This window comes from Borostomias antarcticus, assembly GCF_949987555.1.
Source record: "Borostomias antarcticus genome assembly, chromosome: 18".
Lineage (NCBI taxonomy): Eukaryota > Metazoa > Chordata > Actinopteri > Stomiiformes > Stomiidae > Borostomias > Borostomias antarcticus.
The window spans coordinates 11,500,346-11,527,039 of record NC_140251.1 but is presented as its reverse complement, the minus strand read 5'-3'; the positions used below and the strand labels follow the sequence as shown (position 1 = coordinate 11,527,039).

Here is a 26,694-nt window from a genome sequence, read left to right as displayed (position 1 = left end):
GTCCCGGCCCCATGTGTTGGTGTGAGCCAGCCGCCCTCCATCACAGGACTCTAGCCTGGCCTGGCACGGCCTGGCCTGGCACGGCCTGGTGATTACGCCCTATCTGGCCTGTTCTCCCGCTAGCCCACATCCTGCACTTCCTCCACGTAGCCTTTCAGTTGGGCTTCTCCCCTGTCTGCTCGCTGTTCGTCCACTGTCCTGTCCCTCTCTCTCCCTCTCTCTCTCTCTCCTCTCTTTCTCTCTCCCTCCCTCTCTCTCCCTCTTTCTTTCTCTCTCACACGTACACAGAGAGAGTTTTAGGAAGTGAAAGGACGCATCACTTCTACCTTCTCCGTTAGCCGGGTAACACTTCCCCTTTCTTCTGCTTATTGGGGCGCTCTGGTAGCTCAATGGGCTGGTCTTCCCCTCTCTCTCTCTCTCTCTCTCTCCCACCTTTCCTGTCTGTCACCTACACTGTCCTATCATAATAAAGCAGAAACGCCTTAAAAATATATTTAAAAAAAAATAAAAACATTCTTCTGCTTATTAACAGTCAGGTTGTGTTACAGGAAACGGCGTTATGGTAATACGCTGCTAGCTGTCTGTGGACCCTGGGCCACAGGTCCTGGTTCACTTTCCAGGCTCACTTCTTCACTTGCTATGATTACTGCGCACAGGGATCTCTTCCCACGTCACGGCCTTTTGATGTTCCTAGAACCCTCGTCTCCGTCCAACCTCGTCCATGTCGAGTTAGCCCATTAATCTATCCCTCTATCACTCTTCCCCGTTCCCTCTCTCCCAAGCCTCTGTCCTGAAGCAGAAGTGATTGGAACGTCGTCAGGGCAGCCAGAAGGAGCTGTTAAAGTAGACGATAAATTAATGATTGAATTAATTATAGAAGTCACATACCGTACAATTAATTTTGTGGCTTTGCCCAAGTATTCCACCCCCACCCCCCCCTTATGTGCTGGGAGAATGTCAAGAAACATTTTCTAATTAATTCATGTGTGATTATCAGGAACAGTTCCTAGAAGGTCTGCACTTTCAATTTATGAAAGGGTAGCAGCAGAGAGAGAGGAGCCTGGAGAGATGGAGGGAGGGAGGGAGGGAGGGAGGGAGGGAGGGAGGGAGGGAGGGAGGGAGGGAGGGAATAGTGAGTGGGTTAATTCACACACACACACATACACACACACAGGCAGGCACGTTTGCATGCACACACATGCACACTCCTGCGCATGCACATTCCCACACACACACACACACACACACACACACACACACACACACACACACACACATACAGTACACGCTTTCTCTCTTTCTCTCACACACACCCGCTTCATGCAAATCTGCATATGAATATATTGGTTATGACAGTAGATATATTATAATGTGTTTATAGTATATAGTGTAATGGTGATGTATTATACTGTAGCTATGTGCACTCCTAGAGCAAAAAAGACAATAAAAACCTTCAGGTGAAAAAGAACCATTTAGGGTTCCAAACAGAACCTCACGGACATGAAAAAGGTTCTACGTACATTAAGAGAGTAGATCTGACTCAGACTCAAACTCAGAAGAGCCTGCTGGCCAGCCATCTTTGTCGGCCAACTGTCCGACTCCAAGGAACGCTCTCGCCTTGTCCGACAACCTTTTAAACTGGAAATGAAGTTTTGCCTTTAAGTGGTGAATGTCACGGTTCCTCCCGTGCGCCAGGGCTAGCGAGCCGAGGGTTACCTGAGGATGTGTCCACAGTCCGCAGGCTCTCGCCATTCTCACATCAACTCAACTTGTTATTTCTTCCCCCTTTTTCAAATGCTATTTCAAGTTCACCCCCACAGGTTTTTTTTTTTAAATATTTTTTTATCTCATGTCGCATATTTGGAATTTGCATGTTTGGCTGCCGTTCCTTTCCACGAGGTATGTGTTTTTGCAGATAAAAGTTCAGCGGTGCAGTTAAGAGAAATTAGTTTGTGTAAACAGTGGTAAATGTCAATGATAAAGTTCTGTGGAAGCTCATCTGATTAGCCTGACGACGCAGGTGTCTTATCGGCGCTGTGCAACAGAGGGTAAAATGGAAATGATTGTGTCCTGAGCAGGAGATGCCTATCCCGGGAACCTGGCTCTGTGGTGCCTCCACCGCCTGGACCCCGGGGACACACGTCCCTGGCTGCCGAGGGAGGGAAGGCTTCTGGGGAAGAGAGAGAGAGATGAAACCAGCTGGGCATATGCACACACACACACACACGCACACAGACACACACACACACGCTCGCACGCATAGACACTCGCTCTCCCCTGTGTCTCAGTCTCAGAGTGTATTAGTATCAGCAGGAGGAGTGTGTGTGTGTGTGTGTGTGTGCGCGCGCACGTGCGTGCGCATGTGTGTATGCACGTGTTTGTGTGTGTGTGTGTGTGTGTGTGTGCGTGCGTGCGTTAGTATCAGCAGTGGGAAGCAGCCCGAGGATTTGTCATTCAGCAGAGGTTAAACCCCGCCTATTAGCGCTGGGTCGGAGTGCGGCGGAGATAAAGATTTCCTGTTGTACCGTGTCAAAAAATCAATAGCTCCGTCGCGATGTGCTCATTTGATATCAACAATAGTCTTTTTAAAAATCAATTAGCCTGAGAGAGAGGAGTGTGAGGGTGCTGAGGAATCACAAACACACACACACACACACGCACATACACATTACTGGGAAGGGAGGGGCTACATGGCGCGCTTCCTCATTGACATCCAATCAGGGGAGGTGTTGATGAGTGAGTGAGTACGCCGGCCTCTGATTGGACAGAGTAGACGTGCCAGGGTTTGGTCGAGCATACGTGAGTAGCAGCACAGCGCTAGTTAGGTTGCCGTGGCGCTGGGTCGATGTGGAGAGTAGATCATTGGCCAGTGACTCAGTGTGTTGGGTCTCTGTGTAGTGAGGTGGAGAACAGGTGTGTTCAGGGTCAGGTTTGTGAACGTTTGTAAGGTCCATGTTTGTTGTCTTCACTGATCTAGCTCTTTGCTCTGCTATACTGCTTCATTGCAGTGTCCTTTCTTCGTCCTCCCTCTTTCTCTCTCCTCCGTCCTCAAGAGCTTCAAGAGATTTTTTTATTTGTCACAACGTACATGTACAGTCAATGAAATGTTTCTGCCGACTCCAGGATTATGCTCAGTAGACTATGTTTAAACTATGTTTAAAAATTACAGTAGGCTCTGTGCACCAGCTCCACTACTTCCTGAAAGTCACTTGGCATCTTTATTTCCTGTCCTATATGATTGGATTAAGTGATTAATCAGGTGTGCGGCAGACCCAGCGCACACCTGATTAATCACTTAATCCAATCATATAGGACAGGAAATAAAGATGCCTAGTTACTTTCAGGAAGTAGTGGAGCTGGTGCACAGAGCCTATTTTCCAAATTTACAAATTACACATTAAGTACCACTTCTATGCAGTATAGAGTAATGGTAGGAAAGATAGATATTGGTCTGTATGGATTATTTAGATGTTATATATGGGCATGAATAAATACGTCAAGAAATAATCCCGGAGGTGGGGGTGGGGGTGTATAGACATTTTCATTTGCATGTGGTTATGTTATGTGCAGTAGATATTCTATCAGTAGATACTACTAGATAGATCTAGATGCTCTAGATTGAGTCATTCAGGAGCTGGATGTCTTGCAGGAAGAAACTCTTCCTGAGCCTCTCTGTGCTCGCCATGTGAGTGCGGTATCTCTTCCCTGACCGTAGCAGAGAGAACAGTCCATTTCCTGGTTGGCTGGGGTCTTTCAGGATCCTGTTGGCTTTGGTCTTGCATCTTCTGGAGTAGATGTCCTCGAGGTGGGGGAGTAACCCCCCCCCCCCCCCCAAGGTACGTTCAGCTGACCGTACCACTCTCTGTAGGGCCTTGCGATCCTGAGGTGTGGTTGCCTACCTTCATCACCTGGGGTTTGTCTGACAGGAAGTCCAGGATCCACCTGCAGAGGGCGTTGCTTTGCCCCAAGACCCTGAGCTTGGTGTCGAGTCTGGGTGAGGTTATAGTGTAGAAAGCTGAACTGTAGTTGATGAACAGCAATCTCACATAACCCGACACGCTCCCCTTGCTCTTGTCTAGGTGGGATAGGGTGGTGTGGAGCTATCGTATCCTCTGTGGATGTGTTGGGTCTGTATGTGAACCGTAGGGGGACTAGTGTGCTGGGCATTGAGGAGCAGATGTGTTCCTTGTCTTGGCCAGCTTCCCAAAGCACTTCATCAACACGTGGGTGAGAGCTTTCCTTTCTCTCCTTTCTCATCCCTCACTCTCTCCCTCTCTCTCTCTCTCTCTGTCCCTCTCTCTCTCTTCTGTCCTTGTAACTCAATCTCTCATCCCTCTCTCTCTTTTCCTTCATCTCCTTCTGCCCCTCTCCCTCCCCCACTCTCTGCCTCACCCTCCCTCTCCCCCAGCCCCCTCTCTCCCCCTCTATTCTCCTCCCTCCCTGCTCCATCTCTTTTCTCCTAACCTCCCTCCCTCCCGCCCCCCCCCCTCTCCCTCCCACTCTCTCCCCCCTCTCCCCTCCTGTGTGCTTATTGGGTAATATCATTACTCATGTCATTAATGCTGGTCTGATTGTTTTACAATGGGGGGGTTGTAAAGCAGGCTGGATGGCCACTGGCTGCTGAACTGGCCATATTGATAAGGCTGTGTGTGTGTGTGTGTGTGTGTGTGTGTGTGTGTGTGTGTGTGTGTGTGTGTGTGTGTGTGTGTGTACCTGTGTGTGTACCTGTGTGTGTGTACCTGTGTGTGTGTACCTGTGTGTGTGTGTGTGTGTGTGTACCTGTGTGTACCTGTGTGTGTGTGTGTGTGTGTGTGTGTGTTTGTGTGTGTGTGTGTGTGTGGATAAGGCTGCTGCTGCTGTAGACTCAGGAAGGTGCAGGATGGATAAGGACTCTGGCGTCTGGTCATACCTCACCATGGATAAGCTGTGTGTGTGTTTTTGTAGGTGTGTGTTTATGTGTGTGTGTTTGTGTAGGTAGGTGTGTGTGTGTGTGTGGGGGGCTATTGTTGAAGGCAGGAGGGAGTGAGAAAGAGAGGAGGGGGTTGTGTGGAGGGGCAGTGAGAGCAGGGGTGGGAGGGATAGAGGGGGAGGGAAGGAGAGGGGGATGGAAGGTGTGAGTGATGGAGAGAGAAAGAGAGAGAAAGCGCATATACAGTTACTCTAATTGGTTCTCACTAGTAATCCCTGCAGGTTAGCGTGGAGTGCTAGGCTAATGTGAGGCCTCCTACAATCGTAATCCCTGTTAATTATCACAGCACCCAGCACTAGACCCCTTAATGATCTGACACTCTTATCAATACTGCTGCACTGGCCTCTCTCTCTCTCCCTCTCTCTCTTTCTCCTTCCCCCTCTCTCTCTCCCTTCCTCTCTCTCCCTCTCTCACTCTCTCTCACTCTCTCAGGGCAAGACATGAAAGAGTCCTTTTAGGACCTATTAACCAACCGCGGCTTGTGGTCTGTGGGGGCATGTGTGAGTGTGTGTGTGTGTGTCTCTATTTCCTAAGCATAGTAAAATCCCAGACTGTTTCACAATTAGGGTCAGTGATAGTGGTCAAGTTGATAAGGCATCACGTGTCCCTAATCGGCCAATGGCGGGGCAGCAGAGTGGACATTGATGTAGTGGGGAGATTAGGGGGTCAGTGTGGCCACAGCAATGCCAGCCCCAGGGGCTGATGGGAGATCTGGGAAATGGACACTGGACCTCAGACTGATGGAGGGGGACAAAAAGGAGGAAGAAGAGGGGGAGAGGGTAGAAGAGGATGAGGTACACAAGGAGTTAGAGGTACAGGAGGAGGACATGAAGGAGGTGGACGAGGAGGTGGAGAGGAGACTATACTGGCTAAATGCTGGTAAAGCTACACTGATGCATGCCCTGTTTAAAGCCTCTTGTAAATCTTTATCAGACTAAGATCAGGGCTGGCCAAAGCACTTTGGCATGTAGTCTTCTTCAAGTCCTCATCAGGCCTTCATTAAGTCTGTCTTAGTCTAGTCTATCTAAATCTTCATTACCGCCGCCCCAGCGACAGCGCAAAAACTACTGGACCGATTTTCACGAACCTCGGTGGAAGGATGTAGCATCGTCCAACTTAGAAGCCATTCAATTTTGGAGGAGATCCAAATCACAGATCGGGTTCACAGGCTGCCCAAACACAGCCGGACTGGCCATTTACTTCCATTAATTTTCTGGACTATGATTACGCAAAAACTATCAAACCCATTTTTATGAAACTCGGTGGAGGGGTGTATCATGGGCCACCTTAGAACCCCTTAAATTTTGGAGCAGATCCAAATCATGGGCCGGATCCATGAATTAAAAAAAACTTAGAACGAAGCCAGCTCCCTGTGTGGGGGTGCTAGAGACACAGGGTTTGGACTGGGGTGTGTGGGGGTAGAGCCCAGAGTGCACCACACTGCCCCCCACTGGCTGTGACCCAAAGGGGGCACCACAAAGACGGCCAAATACAGCCGCCCATTCACCTCCAGTGATGGTGGGGTGTAGCATGGACCAATTTAGAACCCATTCAATTTTGGCATGCACAGAGCTACGAAATGCATTCAGGGGCGGAGGTCTCTGCTCTCTGAGCACCATTTCTCCTTAAAGGAGAATTCAAGTCTATGATTTTGTAGCCTCTAAACACATGTAATATGTGTCTTGTTTACAATTAACTTAAACCAAACCAGAAAATGACTGAATGAGGTGGATACAGACGCTGTTATTTTGAAAGACTCAATTGACCAGCATGCATTGCGCGAAACTGAGCTATCGGGAGGAGGCGAACGGAGCTGGAATTCGGCAGAACAGCGGCTATCATTATCTCTCGAGCAAACATTTGTCACTCAGAACATTTGTCAGACCCTGTATCTATCTATATTTGCTATTGAAGAAAAACACAGACAATGCCAAAATACTGTGCAATTTGGGGAATCAATGATTTACCTGCACCGGCGGAAGTGAGTTTCCATCGGTTTCTGGAACTCAGGTAAATGAAACATCTGTGTGTCGGTTGTCATCTTTTGTGTGACTGTGCAATCGCATATTTTAAGTTTTGTTGAACTAACTTTATAGGGTAGGCTATAGCTAGGTTAGCATGGTGCACCCGCCTCGAGTACCTGTCGTCCTAGACATTTTTTTTGTTGGTTGTAGTCCTCGTTATTTTGCTTCCGGAAGTGCAGACTTCGTGAACATGCGTTGTTTACATGGAGCAACTATAGTCAAGGAAGCCACATTTTTCTTTGATTCGTTGTTCTAGGGTGGAATTCTCCTTTAAGTCTGTCCTGGTGTTCATTAAGTCAGTCCTGGTCTTCATCAAGTCTGTCCTAGTCTTCATCAAGTCTGTCCTAGTCTTCATCAAGTCTGTCCTGGTCTTCATCAAGTCTGTCCTGGTCTTCATCAAGTCTGTCCTAGTCTTCATCAAGTCTGTCCTGGTCTTCATCAAGTCTGTCCTAGTCTTCATCAAGTCTGTCCTGGTCTTCATCAAGTCTGTCCTGGTCTTCATCAACTCTGTCCTGGTCTTCATCAACTCTTTCCTGGTCTTCATCAACTCTGTCCTAGTCTTCATCAAGTCTGTCCTGGTCTTCATCAACTCTGTCCTGGTCTTCATCAAGTCTGTGCTAGTCTTCATCAAGTCTGTCCTGGTCTTCATCAAGTCTGTCCTAGTCTTCATCAAGTCTGTCCTGTTCTTCATCAACTCTGTCCTGGTCTTCATTAAGTCTGACCTAGTCTTCATCAAGTCTGTCCTAGTTTTCTCAAGTCTGTCCTGGTCTTCAAGTATGTCTTAGTCTTCATCAAGTCTGTCCTGGTCTTCATCAACTCTGTCCTGGTCTTCATCAAGTCTGTCCTGGTCTTCCTCAAGTCTATCTTGGTTTTCATTGAGTCTGTCCTGGTCTTCATCAAGCCTGTCCTGGTCTTCCTCAAGTCTATCTTGGTTTTCACTGAGTCTGTCCTGGTCTTCATCAAGCCTGTCCTGGTCTTCATCAAGTCTGTCCTGGTCTTCATCAAGCCTGTCCTGGTCTTCATCAAGTCTGTCCTGGTCTTCGTTAAGTATGTCCTAGTCTTCATTATGTCTGTCCTATTCATCAAATCTGTCCTGGTCTTCATCAAGTCTGTCCTAGTCTTCATCAAGTTTGTATCGATCTTCATTAAGTCTGTCCTGGTCTTCATTAAGTCTGTCCTGGTCTTCATTAAGTATGTCCTAGTCTTCATTAAGTCTGTCCTGGTCTTCATTAAGTATGTCCTAGTCTTCATTAAGTCTGTCCTGGTCTTCATTAAGTCTGTCCTGGTCTTCATCAAGTCAGTCCTGGTCTTCATCAAGTCTGTCCTGGTCTTCATCAAGTCTGTCCTAGTCCTCTACTGTAATAAAACTGTCCATGAACATGCAACCCTGTATGACACTCACAACCATCACTATTCATTAATATTATTTGACTATTCTTTATGAGTATGTGTTCCAGGGAGTTTTCATACAGTCACGCTGAGTGTATTCATAGATGCCAGTGAGAGAGAGGAGAGAGAAAATGAGAGAGAGAAAGATATGTACATACATAGAGATACAGTGAGAAAAAGAGAGAAGGATATAGAAAATAATATGCTGAACTGTTCTCTGCCTCAGTGAAACTGTTGACACTAGGAAACCCTTACGTAGTCACATGTTCTTTCTCTCTACTATTCCTTCATGCCCCCTCCTTCCTCCCTCCTTCCTCCCCCCTTCCTCCCTCCCTCTCTTGGCTGTGGGAAAGCCATTTTATCAGCGTCTGTCCGTTGTTCTCTGGTGGGGATAGATACAGAGAAGATAGATGAGTGGTTTGACATGGAGGGTGTTAGACAAACACTCTTATCAGCCCGCCACTTTAGACCAAACCCCCGAAACAGAATGAACCACAGAGGAGGCAAGAGGGGGAGGAGAGGAGGGGAGAGAGGAGAGGAGAGGAGGGGAGGAGAGGAGAGGTAATGGAAGGAAAGGAGAGATGGGGAGGAGAAGAAAGGAGGGGTGAGATGAGAGGAAAGAATGTCTGCTTGTGCTCTGAGTCTGTCTGCTCTGTGAGTTGAAGGTTCTCCCAGCAGAGCCTGTAGCAGGACCTGTCTTTCCTCCCTGTCTTTACTGGAAGACATGTCCTAGTCCAAGTCAGGAAGCGCTCTTACGCTACATCTGTTCTAGACTCCCTCCTCTGGTCAGCCCCAGGTCCTAGTGCTCCTCCCATGGTCACGTACACTCTTAGAAAAAAGACTGCGATATAGAACCATTTGAAACAGTAGTGGAACCATCTGAAAAAAGATCAACCCTTTTCAGTTCAGGAAGAACCATTCAGGGTTCCAAAAAGCACTTTACAGGTTCTATCAGAGGGTTCGGTTGTTTTAAAGCAATTGTTTTGTTCTAGAGTGTAGTCCTCTAGCCTACAGTGGGCTGACCCACACTCCCCCTGCTGGTGGGAGCAGCAGCCTCACACTAGACATGCTAGTCTGCTGGGTAGGCCTGGCCTTGGGCTTTCACTACATACATGATTTATATTGTTCCTTTGGATGGTTCGCTGGTGGGCCTGGTTTAATTCACATCTGTGTGTGTGTCTCTCTCTCTCTCTCTCTCTCTCTCAGTGGCAGATGTGGACCTTATGGAGGGTGATGATGTCACCAGGAGGGTCGTGGCTCGCAGGGACCTCCTCCCAGATACGACATGGGGACCATACCCTGGTGTCGTCCAACCAGAGGAGACCGGGGATGACCAGGTGACAGAGGTGAGAGTTCACGGAGCGATCTGATTGGGTGGGAGGAGAGAGAGGGCAGAGGTTGAGGGGTGGACTTACCAATGAAGAAACTCATCAGTCCTTATCAGTCTGTGGGTGGCTGGGAGTGGAAACATCTGTGTGTGTGTGTGTGTGTGTGTGTGTGTGTGTGTGTGTGTGTGTGTGTGTGTGTGTGTGTGTGTGTGTGTGTGTGTGTGTGTGTGTGTGTGTGTGTGTGTGTGTGTGTGTGTGTGTGTGTGTGTGTGTGTCTGAGAGAGAGCGAGCGAGCCAGGAAGCCTCTCCCTGCTCAGTATCACATGATTAGATGGACGTTCGTTCGGCACATGATACTCCAGAAAACCCTGGACAGGGCTACATCCGTCCTCTCACACAGGAATATCTACACACTCATCTGCAACCTGGCCACATGCATGGACACACACACACACACACACACACACACACACACACACACACACACACACACACATAGAACTGAACCGTAGAGGGCTACAAGGTTACAGTGTTCAATCTGTTAGTATTCACCATAGGAGCAGGACAATAGTGAGACACTCCCCCAGCCCCCCCCCCCCCCCCCCACTCAAGTCCAGTCCAGTTTAGGTTAGTCCAGCCCAGCCAGGTCCAGGCCAGACTAATCCAGTTCAGCCCTGTCTAGCCCAGGTTAGGTTAGTCCAGGCCAGACTAATCCAGCTCAGCCCTGTCTAGCCCAGGTTAGGTTAGTCCAGGCCAGACTAATCCAGCTCAGCCCTGTCTAGCCCAGGTTAGGTTAGTCCAGCCCAGCCAAGTCCAGGCCAGACTACTCCAGCCCAGCCCTGTCTAGCCCAGGCTAGGTTAGTCCAGCCTGCTCCTGTCTACCCCCGAGCAACCGCTCCCCCCCCCCCCCCCCCTTCCCCCTTTCAGACGTCCGCTGGTCTTTTATCTCAGCATGGCGCCATCCTTCTGGACGACAACCCCCAGTGATTGATTCCTGCTTGATAGGCTCTCATTTCTAAGATTTCCTTTATCATCTGAGATTCTGAGTGCTCACACACAGACACACACTGACACACACACACACACACACACGCACACACACACGCACACACAAACACACACACATGCATGCGCACACACACACACACACACAGAGACCCATTACTTCTTGTTCTCCTCCTCCCCTTCCTACTCTTCACCCTATCCTCTCTCTCTCCTCTCATCCTCCTCTCTCTCCTTTCACCCTCTCCTCTCATCCTCCCCTATCTCTCTCCTCTCATCTTTCTCTCTCCTTTCCTTCTCTCTCTTTCCTCTCTTTCTCTCTCCTCATCCTTCTCTCCTCTCCTCTCATCCTCCTTTCCCTCTCCTCCTATCCCTCTCTCTTTCTCATCCTCCTCTCTCTCCGTTCCTCTCATCCTCCTCTCTCTCTTTCCTCTCATCCATCTCATCCTTTCCTCTGCTCTACGGAATGTCCAGAAACTAAAGACGTTTAGAAACACTTATTTTCTCTCTCTATTCTCTCTGCTCTCTTTTTCTGTCCATTTGTCTCCCTTATTTGCCTTGCTATTTCTCTCTCTCTCTCTTTCTCTCTCTCTCTCTCTCTTTCTCTCTCTCCCTCTCTCTCTCTGTGCTATCAGTGAGCTGAAGGAGTGAGGAGACAGACCCTCTGTATCAGAGGGGAGATAGTGGGTTTAATCTCACATTCCTCCTGTGCCGTCCCCCCCCCCCCCCCCCTGTCACTCCACATCCTCCCCCCTCCTCCCCCGTCAGGGAGGGTCAACAGGGGTCAGGGTTAGGTCCCCATCTTAGATCCTCCTGCTGCTGTAGCATTAGTAGGCTGCGTGTTGGGATACAGTAGTAGTTGTTTCCCAGTGCACGGTCTCATACAACAGATCTGTGTTTCTGCCCTGTCCCTATGTCACCTCCTATGTCACCTCCTATGAGTTGTGACCTCCTATGCCACCTGTCTCGGGCGTCATGCGTCCTGCAGCTTGTGGCGGTGACGTTGGCCTCGCACGCCCCGAGGCAGAGCTTCGCCGGCCTTTTGACGGCGCCAACCAGCAGCTGCCCTGCTCTCTGGGCTCTCTCTCTCTGTCTGTCTCTCTATCTCTATCTCTCTCTGAGCGAATCTGGTAAGATAAGATACCCTGCATCGCAACCAGATGACCCCTTGAACACACACACACACACACACACACACACACTGACATTGATCCTTACTAGACTAATAAGTCGGTTCACTTCTGATCTGGAATCTGAAAATGTGTGCAAAGTGTGTGTGTGGGTGGGTGGAGATCAGTTCTACAGAAACAAGGGGTGTGGTAGAGAGATAGAGCGAGAGAGAGAGATGGAATGAGAGAGAGAGAGAGAGAGAGAGAGAGAGAGAGAGAGAGAGATGAGATCCAGCACACGGCTCTCTCCCTTAAACCGATTTCTTATTGCATTAGATTAGGTTTCTGCTAACTGGCCTGTGTCCTATGGAAATATGCTCATTTGCATCTCTTGAGAAAGAGGCGTAAAGCCACTTATCTATTTAAATATATTCTGTGTGATAGTGCTGTTGGACTTTTGTACAGAGTATAATCGTGTTTACTGATCAGCTGATCAGGTGCCAGCTCCTGGGAGCTTTTTTTGGTTGAGTGAACAACATGTCATCCTCCGCCCGGTCCTCCATGGCAACCGACGAGCTCAGAGGTGTGCCATTCTGATTGGACTGAGTGCACATTATCTGATATCATATCTCTCTTCTCATTGGATCAGGTTTTGATAATAAAATAATTTCAGATTGCGCCAACTTGCTTGATTCCAAAATGGAATACTTTTTGTCTAAGTTCCCTCAAGCCTTTCTGGTGCTGGCTTGCTGGCTAATCAGTTTAAAGTCGCACAGAAACGGACGTTTGAGATCATCTAACTTCCGTAGTTCGACATATTTCCGACGCAAACCAGCTATGAGGGTGGGACATGCATTTAGAGGAATTTGATGGGAACATTGACAAGTGGACGGGTTTTAAGAACTTTAGACAGATTTGATAGAAGGATAGCGTTGATTGACGGGTGGATGTCGTGAGATTATTGGCCTAAAATCTAAGGTACCTGTTGTCGTCATTGCACGTGACCTACCGTTTTCCAGGAAGTAAGTAATTATATACTTTGATATAAGATTACAACAAAAGTAGAATTTTTTAATTTTTGGGGCATATATCGTTGAATAGGTGAACAATATGACCAATTATGTGAACCAAAATGGGACAGAATGCTTTTTTCATTTCAGTGCGACTTTAAAGGTTTAATGTCCTTACTTAGAATGAGCATGATGACTGTCCCAACTACACACAGCTCCAGTCAACCATGTTACATACTAACACACGTGTTCCTGTCAACCGGCTACATACTAACACACGTGTTCCAGTCAACCGGCTACATACTAACACACATGTTCCAGTCAACCATGCTACATACTAACATGTGTTCCAGTCAGCCATGCTACAGTACATACTAACACGTGTTCCAGTCAGCCATGCTACATACTGTACCAACACATGTGTTCCAGTCAACCATGCTACAAACTAACACATGTTCCAGTCAACCATGCTACATACTAATGTGTTCCAGTCAACCATGCTACATACTAACACGTGATCCAGTCAACCATGCTACGTACTAACACGTGTTCCATTCAACCATGCTACATACTAACACACATATTCCAGTCAACCATGCTACATACTAACACACATGGTCCAGTCAACCATGCTAAATATTAACATGTATTCCTGTCAACCTGCGACATACTAACACGTGTTCTTGTCAACCATGCTACATACTAACACACATGTTCCAGTCAACCATGCTACATAGTGTACTTAGACATGTGTTCCAGTCAACCATGCTACTGTACATACTAAGACTTGTTCCAGTCAACCATGCTACATACTATCACGTGTTCCAGTCAACCATGCTACATACTAACACAGGTGTTCCAGTCAACCATGCTACATACTGTACTTACACACATGCTCCAGTCAACCATGCTACATACTAACACATGTTCCAGTCAACCATGCTACATACTAACACACATGTTCCAGTCAACCATGCTACATACTATCACGTGTTCCAGTCAACCATGCTACATACTAACACACATGTTCCAGTCAACCATGCTACATACTAACACACGTGTTCCAGTCAACCATGCTACATACCAACACACGTGTTCCAGTCAACCATGCTACATACTAACACACGTGTTCCAGTCAACCATGCTACATACAGTACTAACACACACATGCTCTCTTCTCCCCCTCTTCTCTCTTCCCTCTCTCCACCCCTGCCCTTGTGTGTATCTCCTATCCTCCTCTCTCTCCCCCTCTCCTGTCTTTCATGGAAATGGTGCCCGAAGGCCTGATCCTAGAAAGACTGTTGAGTTCAAAGCGTTATCGCACATGCCGCGCCTTTTCATCATGTTTTAGAAACAAGCGTTCGCACTAATCCCCCAATAATCTCTCCAGGAGAACTCCAGCGATAAGGCGCGCCACCCACGGCTTTCAAACACACACTTTTGGGGAGTCTCTTATCCCCCTCACCCTCCATCATTCTCCCCCTCTCTCTTTCTCTCGCCCCTGGAAAGACGTATGGAGGTGAGCACCCTCTCCTTCTCTCTCTCCCTCCATCTCTGTCTCTCTCACGTTGTTTACTTCCTGGTTCAGATCGTCAGTTTTATCTCCTCTGATCACCAGAGTCTCCTCCGTGTCTCTCCCCTCCTCGTACACGAACACACGTACAAAGACATTGATTAAAACATGAAACCAGAGGACTGCATATCTATAATGAAGCAGCAGACACACTCAGGAGAGCTCCTGATCATACCGCAGATCAAAACTTGATCTAGAAGGCTGCCATGCTGCTAGGCGTGGTACAGTAGACACTAATAGCAGCTCTAGGCAATTTAAGCATGATTTTTACTGTACTAGAAAACCTTACATTTGAATTGGCCAGATTAAATACACACCTCTGTATTTTAGATATGCAAGAACCGAGAGAGAGAGAGAGAGAGAGAGAGAGAGAGAGAGAGAGTGGGAGAAACAGAGAGAGTGAGTAGGAAAGAGACAGAGAGAGATGGAGAGAGGGAGAGAGGAAGAGAGAGAGAAAGAGACAGAGATAGAGAGTGGGAAAGGGACAGAGAGAGATGGAGAGAGGGAGAGAGGAAGAGAGAGAGAAAGAGACAGAGAAAGAGAGTGGGAAAGGGACAGAGGGTCCCAGCGACTGAGTGTAACTCGCTAGCTCTACATCTCCAGTCTGGCTGTACCTCTGCCCCAACAGCAAAGCCCTGAAGAAGGTTTGTCCGAAAAACATTGGCTTAATAAAATTTTGGAGTATCAGAGTGTGCGACCCATCCCTACTTTTTATTTAAGCTATCTCTTCCAGGTCAGCACCTCACCAAACAGGTGTGCTTTATCCTTTTGATTTTTGGAGCTGTACCTCTGCCCCACCCAGCACTCGCACCACCTCTCTGCCCTCGGCCAGAAGGAAACAGAGACGATAAACAGAGAGAAATCCAGAGAGGGAATGCGAGGATAGAGGGGTGGGGAGGAGATGGAGCGATGGAGAGGAGGAGAGGAGGAGGAGGAAGTGGAGGAGGGAGGAGGAGGAGGAGGGGGGGGTTGTTGGTTCTCATCACTCTGCTCCAGTGACTGGCTGGTATCAGCATCTCCTGTCATCTCGCCTGCTTTCTGCGGGGAGCAGGAGAGGAGGAGGAGGAGGAGGAGGAGAGGAGAGAGAGAGAGGGGGGAAGCTGGGTTCTATCTCGGAGCCTGATCTTCGGCGGTTCAGGAGCCCGCTTTCCAAGAGTGCCTCATTTTCAAATCTCTTATCGGCTCCCTTTTAAGTATCGCAGTTTTAAATTTTTACATGTCATTTGCATGCAGCTCATCAAACCTGCCTGGTCTTTTCTTGGAGGTGTGAGCTGATACCACAGGCTGCGCACGTCCGGCTGGTATCACGCCACCACTCTGCTGTGGAACAGTCATGTGTGTTGATGTGTGTTGACGCATGTTGATGTGTGTTGGAGGGTGTTGGTGCAGCATAAGAGTATAGTACTGTCTCATTGTGAGTGAGTATGTGTGTGTGTGTGTGTGCATGTTTGTGTGTCTGAACATGTGTGTGTTTGAGAATACTTTGTGTGCATTAGAGAATGCTGTGTGTGTGTGTGTGTGTATGTGTGTGCGTGCATGTGTGTCTGTTGAGAGAGAGGGAGAATGTGTGTGTGAGAGTGGGATGAGAGTAGATGTCTGATGTTAGAGAATGCTGTGTGTGTGTGTGTATATATGTGTGTGTGTATTTCCATGTGAATGTGTGTGTGCATGTGTGTGTGTGTATGTGTGTGCGTGCGTGTGTGCGTGCGTGCGTGCGTGTACGTGTGCGCGCGTGTGTGTGTGCGTGTGTGTGTGCGTGCGCGTGTGTATGTGTGCGCGCGTGTGTGTATGTGTGTGTGGGGCGGATGAGAGTAGGTTTCTGATGTTTATCTTCCTTCCTTTTCTTCTCTGCGTTTTTGGAGGATCCACACAGTGACCTCTTTGTTTGGGACAGTGAGTACCCCTCCGTTCCCCCCCGTCCAACCCCCCTCCCCCCCTCACCCCCGTTTGGGAAAGAAACTATTTCCTGTTGGGGAAAGATAGAGAGAAGGGCAGATAGAGGAGTAGGAATGAGAGAGGAAGAGTACAGAGGTAGAGGATGATTAGACACCCAGCGGAGGAGGGAGGGATGGAGGGAGGGATGGAGGGAGGGATGGATGGGGAGATTAAGCAAGAGGAGAGAGGTTAATGGAAAGAGAGGCAGAGAGGGCAAGGGAGAGATGAACGAGAGTCTGGAAGAGTATCAAGAGGCCAGGGAGACATAGCTACTCTACTTTATTCTGGTGTTTGGGTTCTGTCCAGCCTCCTGCTTTGTATATATCACGTGACCCAGAGAGGTTTGAATGATGTGCCACTTGACTTGACCTCCCTCGGACTGTCTTCAATACACTCTAAACCAAAATAAATATATATATATATATATATCAGTAGCGGCTGGTGACTCAAAAAACTGAGGAGGACAGGAGGAAGAGAGGCGAACCGTCCATGGGCGCCGGGGGGCACTTTCCCTCAGTCAGTTATTATTTGAAATATCAGCTTTTAAATGTGGATTTACAGTCAATTTTAGCATATGAAAAACTGAATAACACTTTCTTTAACTACATGCAGCATTTATTTATCATATTCATGATAAAATATTACAAAACAACAATAAAACATTGTAAGCAATAGTTGTTGTAATGGATTGTACTCTTCTCTAAAGAGAGAAAAGAATTGATATTGGTGAGGTGCTGGAGGTTAGGTGATATATGAAAAATGTTTTTGATTAGGGGACACTGAGGTGTGCTGGCTCTCAAACAGTTTGTTGGCAAATCGATTTGACAACTGGACAATGGAATACATTGCACAGCAAATGCAGTATCCAACAGTTCGCTCATGGCTAGCTAGCAATGGTACAGCTATGGGATTAGCTCATTTGGGTTGCTGTCAAAGCTGCCACTCTTATTTTGCTATAGCCTACAATTATCAGAACAATATGAACATTCAGTTGAAAGTTTTCCATCCACCCATCCATCACTGGATGAGGAATAAGCACCGCAAAGCGATCAATTCTCACGCAAGCAGGAGCCAGGCTGTGGATTTCTCCGATCCGGTGTTGTGACCCAGTCTCTAGAAATGTTTTGGACGAGTTGCCGACAGTTTGCGCCTCCAGCCAATCAGCGCGCCTGCCTATGCCGTAGCCTGACGTGCACCTCGTAGCCCCCGTAGATAACGTTACCGGATATAGCCTGCCAGTGGAACTGTCGTGTTCAGACGGCTCTAGCTCAAAAAGTACCATATTTATGTAAGCTTACATATTTAGATGGCTAGAATCAAGACAATAGACGAACAGTTTGATGCATAATATGTCCCATAATACTTGTATGTATTATATTATGGAGCTACGAACACACAAAAAGTCTCCAGTGGCACAGGGAAGATAAACACAGACAACAACGCCGACTCAATTGGCCTTCACTGTGGTAAATCTGGAATCTGGAATGTGATTGGACTAACAAAATGTCAATCATTAAATCCTGTTCAGAGTACTGTCCTCCCTTGCGGTAATTTTTCAGCGTTTTGGCCAATCACAAATTAGCATGAAAAAATGGCATTACATTGATAGACCTCCTAAGGGACACCCCGAGGGAGGAATTCCTCCCTTCCATAGATATCTATGGGTCCTCCAGCTGCATGCTATAGATGTCACTGTTGGAGCTTTAGAATTTCAATGGGTTTTTATCCATAGGGAAAACCTGATGTATGAACAAAACTGAGATAATATTCAATATTAATTATATATAAATGCATATATTTATATTTTAATCCCTCTCTTCTCTCCAAAAACTGAGGAGGACTGTCCTCCTCTACCTCAATGGACGAGCCTCCTCTGAGATATATATATATATATAAATATACATACGTAAAATATGTGGAACAAGAGAAGAACCTCAAAAGGATCCACATGAAATCCTAATGTTTTTCTGGATGGAAAATGGTTCTTTCTGGAATCTTTTTTTTTTTCCAGAGGGTTCTTCTGTTCATACAAATGGTTCTATATAGCGCCCTTGTTTGAGCGCACACAGAGAATCACTGTTTCCACTGATGCAGTCCATCGGTCAGTATGTTGTAACATTCTTCGTCTTTCATGTGAACCCATTTCAGAGTGTTACGGACTGGTCAGTCTGGCTTTAGACACCGGTGAGCCAGGGCCGGCAGGCAGCCTAATGAATAGTCCTGGTTTAACCGTGGTGGACGTGGGGGCTCTGAATCTCTACTGGACCTGCTGATCGTTACTGTAGTATCTTGTTTTTGTTAATGTGACAGGGGAGACGGACAGCAGGAGTTACTGAGCAGGTCTCCGTCCCCCGGCACGGGGAAGCACGTGTTGACCGTCAGGTGGGGAACGTTACCACCGCGTCACGCCGGCCACGGGTTCACCGTGTGAACCGTGGTGGGCGTGGCCGCTCCGCCGTCTACATTGGTACGGTGACGACCTAATCTTCTGATCAGCAGGGAGGCAGCGGGAGGGGGGGGGGGGGCATTTTCCTATTTCCTCATTTTAATTGAAGTGTATATATAGCAGAATTGATCTGTGATGAGGTTAGACTGGGGGGTTAGTTCAGGGAGGATTCCCTGCATCATCATCATCATCATCATCATCTCTAGCCCCGGAGGAGAGAGACACAGAGAGAGAGAGAGAGAGAGAGAGAAGGAGATTGAGAGGGAGAGTAGAGAGAGGGAGGGAGAATGAGAGAGAGTGGAGCAGAGAGAGGGAGAGGAGAGAGAGAGAGAATTCTATATTCATTTCGATAGTGAACGAGGAGAAAGGAAATCAGCCTGGCATCATTTGCATTCTAGTTTTATCTGTGGTGGAGGAGGGCGTTTTTACCCATGATAAGGCGAGGACGTTGAGGGCTGAGCTGGGGGAGGGGCGGGGGGGGGGGGGGGGGGCAGTGAGGTGAATGCTCAGTGTGTGTGTGTGTGTGTGTGTGTGTGTGTGTGTGTGTGTGTTTTGTGCAGAAAGTGTCTATGTTGAGGAGTTGGAAGGCTGTGTTTGAGTGAACGGTGTGCACTGTGTGTGAGTGAAGGTGAACGGTGTGTGTGTGTGTGTGTGTGTGTGTGTGAGTGTGTGTGTGTGTGTGTGTGTGTGTGAGTGTGTGTGTCATGTGGGGGTGATGGTTAATATCAGACCAAATAATTAGATTCTCTATCGTAGTGGCAGCAGCAGTGTGGGGATCAGGCAGATTAAAGCTGGGCCGTGGGCTGATTAATATTCATGAGGGATGTGAGGCTGGACGAGGGGGTTAAGACGCCGCCTCAAAGACTCCCTGGATGGGGGGCTTAACACACTCTCAAAGAGTCTCCGTCCTGGTGGGGGGGGGGGGGGGGGGGGGGCACAGGGGAGACCACAGGGGCGGGGGGGGGGCTGACAACCCAGGTAGGAAGAGGGAGAGATGACAAAACAGGCTGTCCTCTCCCTCCTCTCTCTCCCTCCTCTCTCTCTCCTTCCTCCCCTCTCCCTCCTCTTCTCTCTTTCTCCTCTCTCTCCCTCCTCCTCTCTCCCTCCTTCTCTCCCTCCTTCTCTCTCCCTCCTTCTCTCCCTCCTCTCTCTCCCTCCTCTCTCTCTCCCTCCTCCTCTCTCCCTCCTGCTCTCTCCCTCCTTCTCTCCCTCCTCTCTCTCCCTCCTCTCTCTCTCCCTCCTCCTCTCTCCCTCCTTCTCTCCCTCCTGCTCTCTCCCTCCTCGCCCTGTTTCAGCCTCTAGGATTGGCTAGTAGTGTTGGCTGGTATAGGTTGACATCACAACAACGGCGCGCTTGTTTGTGACAGCATGCCTGCAGATGTTTTGATGTGTCATAATAAGAGTGTTTCTGACGGTGTGTGTGGAGACTTGGTAGCAGACCTGGGTCCAGTACAGCCATGGTCACTAGCCCAGTGGTAAGTGCATCCTAAGCATACTGAAGCCAGGCCACTTGACTATCGTCATTGACCAAGGCACTTAACTCCAACACTACCCCATACACTAGTTGCGGATAGAAGCGTCTGCTGAATGACTGAAATGAGGTGAGCCTGACTTAAGAACTACATGTCCCACACATCCTGTGTTAATTAACTGCACATCCTGCTGTTGTTTATTCGGTCCATGTAATTACAGGAACCCTCAATTAACTAATGATCAAGAAGCTATTGATTTACACATTGAAAGAGTGTGTGTGTGTGTGTGTGTGTGTGTGTGTGTGTGTGTGTGTGTGTGTGTAATTGGGGATTCCAAAGCAGTCGCTGTGATAAATTAGTCTGAAACAAATTAGCAGCACTTACAGCTCAGACAGCCCCAGTGTTAAGTTACAGATTAAAACAAAATAAGATCTATCTCTCCATCAGCACCAGCTCTCCATGAAATACTATACACAACCTCCAGACCAGAACATACACAACCTCACCAGTTCAGAACATACACAACCTCACCAGGAAATACTATACACAACCTCCAGACCAGAACATACACAACCTCCAGACCAGAACATACACAACCTCCAGACCAGAACATACACAACCTCAGCATGAAATACTATACACAACCTCCAGACCAGAACATACACAACCTCACCATGAAATACTATACACAACCTCACCATGAAATACTATACACAACCTCACCAGTTCAGATCATACACAACCTCACCATGAAACACTATACACAACCTCACCAGTTCAGATCATACACAACCTCACCATGAAATACTATACACAACCTCCAGACCAGAACATACACAACCTCACCATGAAACACTATACACAACCTCACCAGTTCAGATCATACACAACCTCACCAGGAAATACTATACACAACCTCACCAGTTCAGATCATATACAACCTCACCAGGAAATACTATACTGTACACAACCTCACCAGACCAGAACACCAGAACATACACAACCTCACCAGGAAATACTATACAATCACACCACCAGTCCAGAACGACTGGCTTACCACACACACACACACACACACACACACACACACACACACACACACACACACACACACACACACACACGCACGTGTGTGTGTTTGTAGAGTACTGTGGTAGAACACAGCCAGGTGTGTATAGAGTATTGGGATTGGGATTAGCTGGCCTGGTTCCATACATATGTCTGGGGAGCATCTCTGCCTACCAGGAGTCAGAGGCAGCTGTGGTCTGCAGCTGAATAACTGCTCCCACCTAGTGGACAGAGAAAGATACTGCATCCTCTGGCTGAAGCTATTCAGTATTCACTACACCGGACTGAGTATTGTATGACTAGAATTAATAATGAATGACTGACTTAATGTCTGACAGGACTGATCTTAATGTGCTATAATGTTTTTGAATTTGAATCTCACACAGTGGTCCCACACTGATAGAGATGTAGGCTATGTGAGTGTGTGTGGTGAGTGTGTGTGTGTGTGTGTGTGTGTGTGTGTGTGTGTGTGTGTGTGTGTGTGTGTGTGTGTGTGTGTGGGAATGATAGTCAGAAGGAATGTTCTTTGAGCCTCAACAGAACAAAGACAAGATTGTGCTGATGAGAGCCCAGGTGTGTGTGTGTGTACGTGCCTTTCTCAGGTCTGTACCAGCTACAGCAACATGTGAGTGTAGGTGCACATACACACACACACACACACACACACACACGCAGAGCAGACTCCCCTGTACTCACACACACACACACACACACACCTTTGTCCTGTGTGCTGAGAGGAGCTCCTGCGATGGTGTCTGCACAAATCTCCTTCCCCTCCCTTTCTCCTCCTCCTCTCTCCCACGGACTCTGTCCTCTCTGCACTCCTCCTCTCTCCATCACTCCATACCCATCGCTCTTCCCAGTGCTCCCCGCCCCCCCCCCCCCCTGTGATAGTTATTTTAGACTTGTCTTGTCCAAAGATTTACCAAGATACGTTCAAAAGGTTGAGTCTGGTTTATTGAATGAAATCAAATACTTGCACAAGGACTTCCTGAACAACGCAAACAAAGGTGGTTTGTCAGAGAAGTGAAGTCAGTCACTTCTGGCCTGGCTTATATTCAGTCAGAACACAGGTAAGTCTTTCTAGGATTTCATTGGCTGAGTTGTCTATGCGTCATCGTGAGGGGACGGATATCACACTGTGAAAGAAAGGAATGTGGGATGAAACTCACTTTGAATATGGCTTTGAATATAGACAAAGGTCTGAGTCAGGGCAGGAAGGACAAGGTGTGGCCTTTCTGACTTGGACAAAAGAGCGAGGCAGAGCTATGCAGAGTGTGTTTACAATTACAAAAGGGGGGAGAGTTGGTGTTTTACATTAGACTGAAACTGGGGTTTGCGGGGGACTTGGGGGGAGGTGATAATTACCAGGACAAAGGTTTAAGGTGTTTGGATGTAAATTCCTGGACAATCCCTCATTTGTGCCTGAACAGGCACACAAAAATAAAATATAAAATCCAAACACAGTGTAAACAGTCAGCTATGCTATACATGTGGAAAGGAAATAATCTCTCCACTAGGACGAAACTTTAATTATTTCCTCTCAACGTGCAAAATCACACACCAAAACCCCTTGCTTCAGAAATTTGACAGGAAACAAGATAAAAAAAATGACATGATTATATACTATTTATAGTCTAAGAGTGGACAACCATTCACCAAAAAACAAACTTGATTTAACAAGGCAAAAAAAAGATAAAATGGTTACCAGTGTAAGAGGGGCAAAAAACCTCTTGGTCAATTTAGAGGAAAAACCCAAACTTATTTATCAACTCATGTTTCAACCATTGCAACTCTTGTAAACAAATATGATATTTTCCAGATTATTTCAAAGTTCATTCACTCTTGTGAATAATTGCATGTGATGTCCTATGGAACATAGATTCCATGTGTGCGTCGCTGAATGTTTAATGTAGGTTCCAGTGTGTGTGATCAGAGGTGCAGTCCGATTGCTCATCAGAGGAGAATGTCATCTGGGGAATGCAAGGCGTCTTCTCTTCTAGATCGCAACTTCGATGTCGCGTTGCTTGAAATCAGTTATGTTCAATGTTAGTGTGTGCAGGTGTGTGTGCGTGTGTGGTGCATCTTGTGAGGAGGTGACCAGCAAGGTCATTTTTCCTCCGATTCCTCGTCAGAGGAGAGGACAGTGTGATGGCCCATGGTTTTGGCCTCTGAGCCCTCTGGTTCAGCTGCATTCTGATCTCCTGGTGTTTGCGATCCCTTGGTGGACCGTCCTCTGCTGCTTGGACCCGTCGGCAATGGCTTGCATGGGTCCAACGAAGTCCTCTCAGATCGCTGTCTGCGTGATGAGTAGAAACTGGTACGGCCCGAGCCACCTCGGCGAGTTCCAGCTCCTTCGTCTGTGGTCGTGGACCAGGACCCAATCCCCAGGAGAGATGTGATGCAGGAACCCCTCCTTAGCCTCAGGAAATGGCGGTCCTCACTCTGTTGGAGACATCTGTTAACATCCTCCGCCACCCCTGTTTTTGAAACATGATCTGGCCCGTGGGCTAGTTTGAAAGCATAATGAAAACATGAACGAGGTAGTACAGGTTTGTCATTTGGCCCTAGATACAGGTTAGTTTGGTGGTGGAAATGTGCACTTAGTCCTTCATGTCTTTTTCTCCGCAGGTGGAGCAGATGCTTGTAGGTCAGAAATGTAGGCTCTTGAACTGAACCCGGTCCATCCCTGTACTGCTCCACGTAGGGTCGGCCCGGGTCGTGCTGCTGGAGGGCTCACCTCGGCGCTCCCCCAGTACAGGCTGATGAAGTGCTCCATCTGTGGATTCACAGATGAGAGAGACAAAACAGAGACAAAACAGAAGAGCAAAAGGAGAGTTCTCTGGTCTGGTCTCCCTGTTCCCCTCTTTGGTCAGGAACGGTTATTCAAAATCTGTTGGAGATTCTCAGAAATATGGTTAAGCGCAAGCTCCTGCTTTGGGGAAAAAATGTTGTTATTCTGTCAGGAAAACTTAAACAGGGTGACTGTTCAAGTGTCATTTAGAGCCAGTCTGTAGTAGCCTACAGTGACATCAGGGGCAGCGTTAGAATGACTTCAACACGCTTAGTCCCCAGTCATGATCAAGGCAATTGGATTTGGCTCTAGCAGTTCTCTTGCGATTTTATGAAAAGAAAATAACCCATATTCTCGTCTCAACAAAACAACACCCCCTAAGGGTGAAAGCAAAAATTTCCTGAAGTCAGGATAAAAATAGAGATGAGGCAAAGAAAAAATGACACTAAAATGAACTGGCTTCATTTACAATTAACTAATCAAAAAACTCCATCAAAGCTTCATTTGTATAGCTAAAACCTCCCTCTTCTGCATTTGAGGACAGAGTATTTGGGCACTGCTCCTGTTTCATACTTATCTGTCGCTCACAGTGAGTTGGTGACATGGCGTTGGTCTGCATCTCACGAAACCCAGATCGCCCATCTGTAGGGAAACAGGCCAGTAACCTCCGGTGTCCTGTGCCCGTCTCCTGGTTCGGCATTCACCCATCACTCCCGGAACGACAGTTGTCTGTAAAATACCACTCAGAAAAAAACACTCAGGCCCGATGAATGTGCCTCAAACTATAAACATGAGATATTTAACATACTCATTTAAAAATATATAATTGGGTTATGAGATGGTGCATTCAGATTAAGATACTGGCAACCCTTATCTATTCCCCCCACTATTATGCACAACCCTTAAAAATTAAAACTCTCTATCTTGGCTAGTTTAAAATCACCCTTATGGGTTGTTCAAGGGAAGTCCAGCAGGTGGCGCTCGACTTCAAAATCGGAGGCTCTTCCTTCCGGACCTGTTCGGACAAATACCTCGTAGAAAGAAGGGGCGTGGCTAATGGCGCAACAAGTCGAGGGGGGAATCTAATTTTAAAACAGAGTTATTCTGCTGGGGAAATGGTGGAGAGACTGTTTGCTGAATCTCCTTATCTTTCCTTCCTGACCTAAAAAAAACTCTCTTGTCTACTCTCCCAAATCTTAAAAACAGACCAGTCTAGAGAATTAACTCTACTTTTCCCTTAACCCTCTAGCTGAGCCCGAATCTTAGAATTTAACACTAAAATGTCAGATGTGGATGTAAGAAATCGAAAATGCTTTAGCACATAACGAAATCTGCCACAAACGCTCGCAGAAATATGCTTCAGTGCAACAATCACATCAGGCTAGACGTTTGCAGTAGAATTCTTTACATCCTCTAGCATATCTTAATAACTAGTGTTACAGGGACACCTAGTGGTGATCCCAAAATGTTGCATGTATGACCCGGATGTGGTCTTTGGTTGTGCGCGGGGAAATTTAAAGAAACAAATCCCAAATAATCACGACGCAGCCTAAAAACCCCAAAACAGCAACGAAAGGAAACCTTATAGTTAACTCACGGCGGGAAAGAATACAATTTCGAAGAAACAAACATTAAGACACATTAAAATTCGCTTAGTACTCACCCAGTCAGCGAAGTGCTTTGTTCTCTTCTGGCTCAATGGCGGAACACCGCGATAGCGGAGTTTTCCTTATCTCCTAGGCAACCAGCTAGCTAGCCTACTGGGAATCTAGCAGAATTTTAACAGTCTAAAAAGGGTACAAAACAATACTTTACCTGGATCCATGGCGCGCATAACAAACAATAATCAAGAGCCGAGGCTCAAACAGTGAACACATAAGACGACCAACCCCCCGTGCACATGCAAGAGAGAAATGTAGCAGACACACGGGAACGCAAACAAAGGACGACCAAACGACGACCAAAAACGACTAAATATACGACTTAACACACAAACATGAAACAAAGGCCCACGTTTACAACAAATCATTCTCGGCTGCACTAGCAATTTGGTCCAGGCTAAACCTTCCGTTCAGATCCTACCAAATATGTACAGCCCCTCTGGTCAAAATCTCTACCAGAAAACGCGGATTGCAAAACTCTCAATTCCGCCCTGTAGCTACATCTCCATTGAGCAAAAACTCTCTCAACGTGCTCTTGGTTAAAACTCTCCCGCGACCGGCCAAAAGGAAACCTGTTCTGTGCCAAACTCTCACTTGAACAGCTGATACCCTCGTAACGAAACAAGGACGAAGTCAAAAGACAATACGATATAAAATCTATTGCTGTTCACATCTCCTTAGATAGTTACTTACTAAATACCCACGCTGGGGTTTCCTGTTTTCAACCAATCCAGACCAACACAACTGAACCAAATCAAGGCAAATACAACTCAGAACCACAAGAGGGTTCGTTTAAACGTACCTGTGCGCTTCAAGAATCCAGTGGAAGAACTGAGGAAATAATCTCGGCTGGCGCTCTAGCGCAAGAGAGAAAATTGATTTTCCAAGCCCATATGGACCGACACGTCTGCCGA

At 47.3% G+C, this 26,694-nt stretch overlaps 1 protein-coding gene across 1 annotated transcript in view; it reads left to right on the top strand.

The window, feature by feature from the left end:
* Nucleotides 1-26,694, top strand: part of zfpm1 (zinc finger protein, FOG family member 1) — a 92,084-nt gene that overhangs the window by 57,300 nt on the left and 8,090 nt on the right. Inside the window, exon 4 of the mRNA XM_084452762.1 lies at nt 9,589-9,728. Coding sequence (XP_084308888.1) covers nt 9,589-9,728 — 140 coding nt within the window. The remainder of the gene's footprint in view (nt 1-9,588; nt 9,729-26,694) is intronic.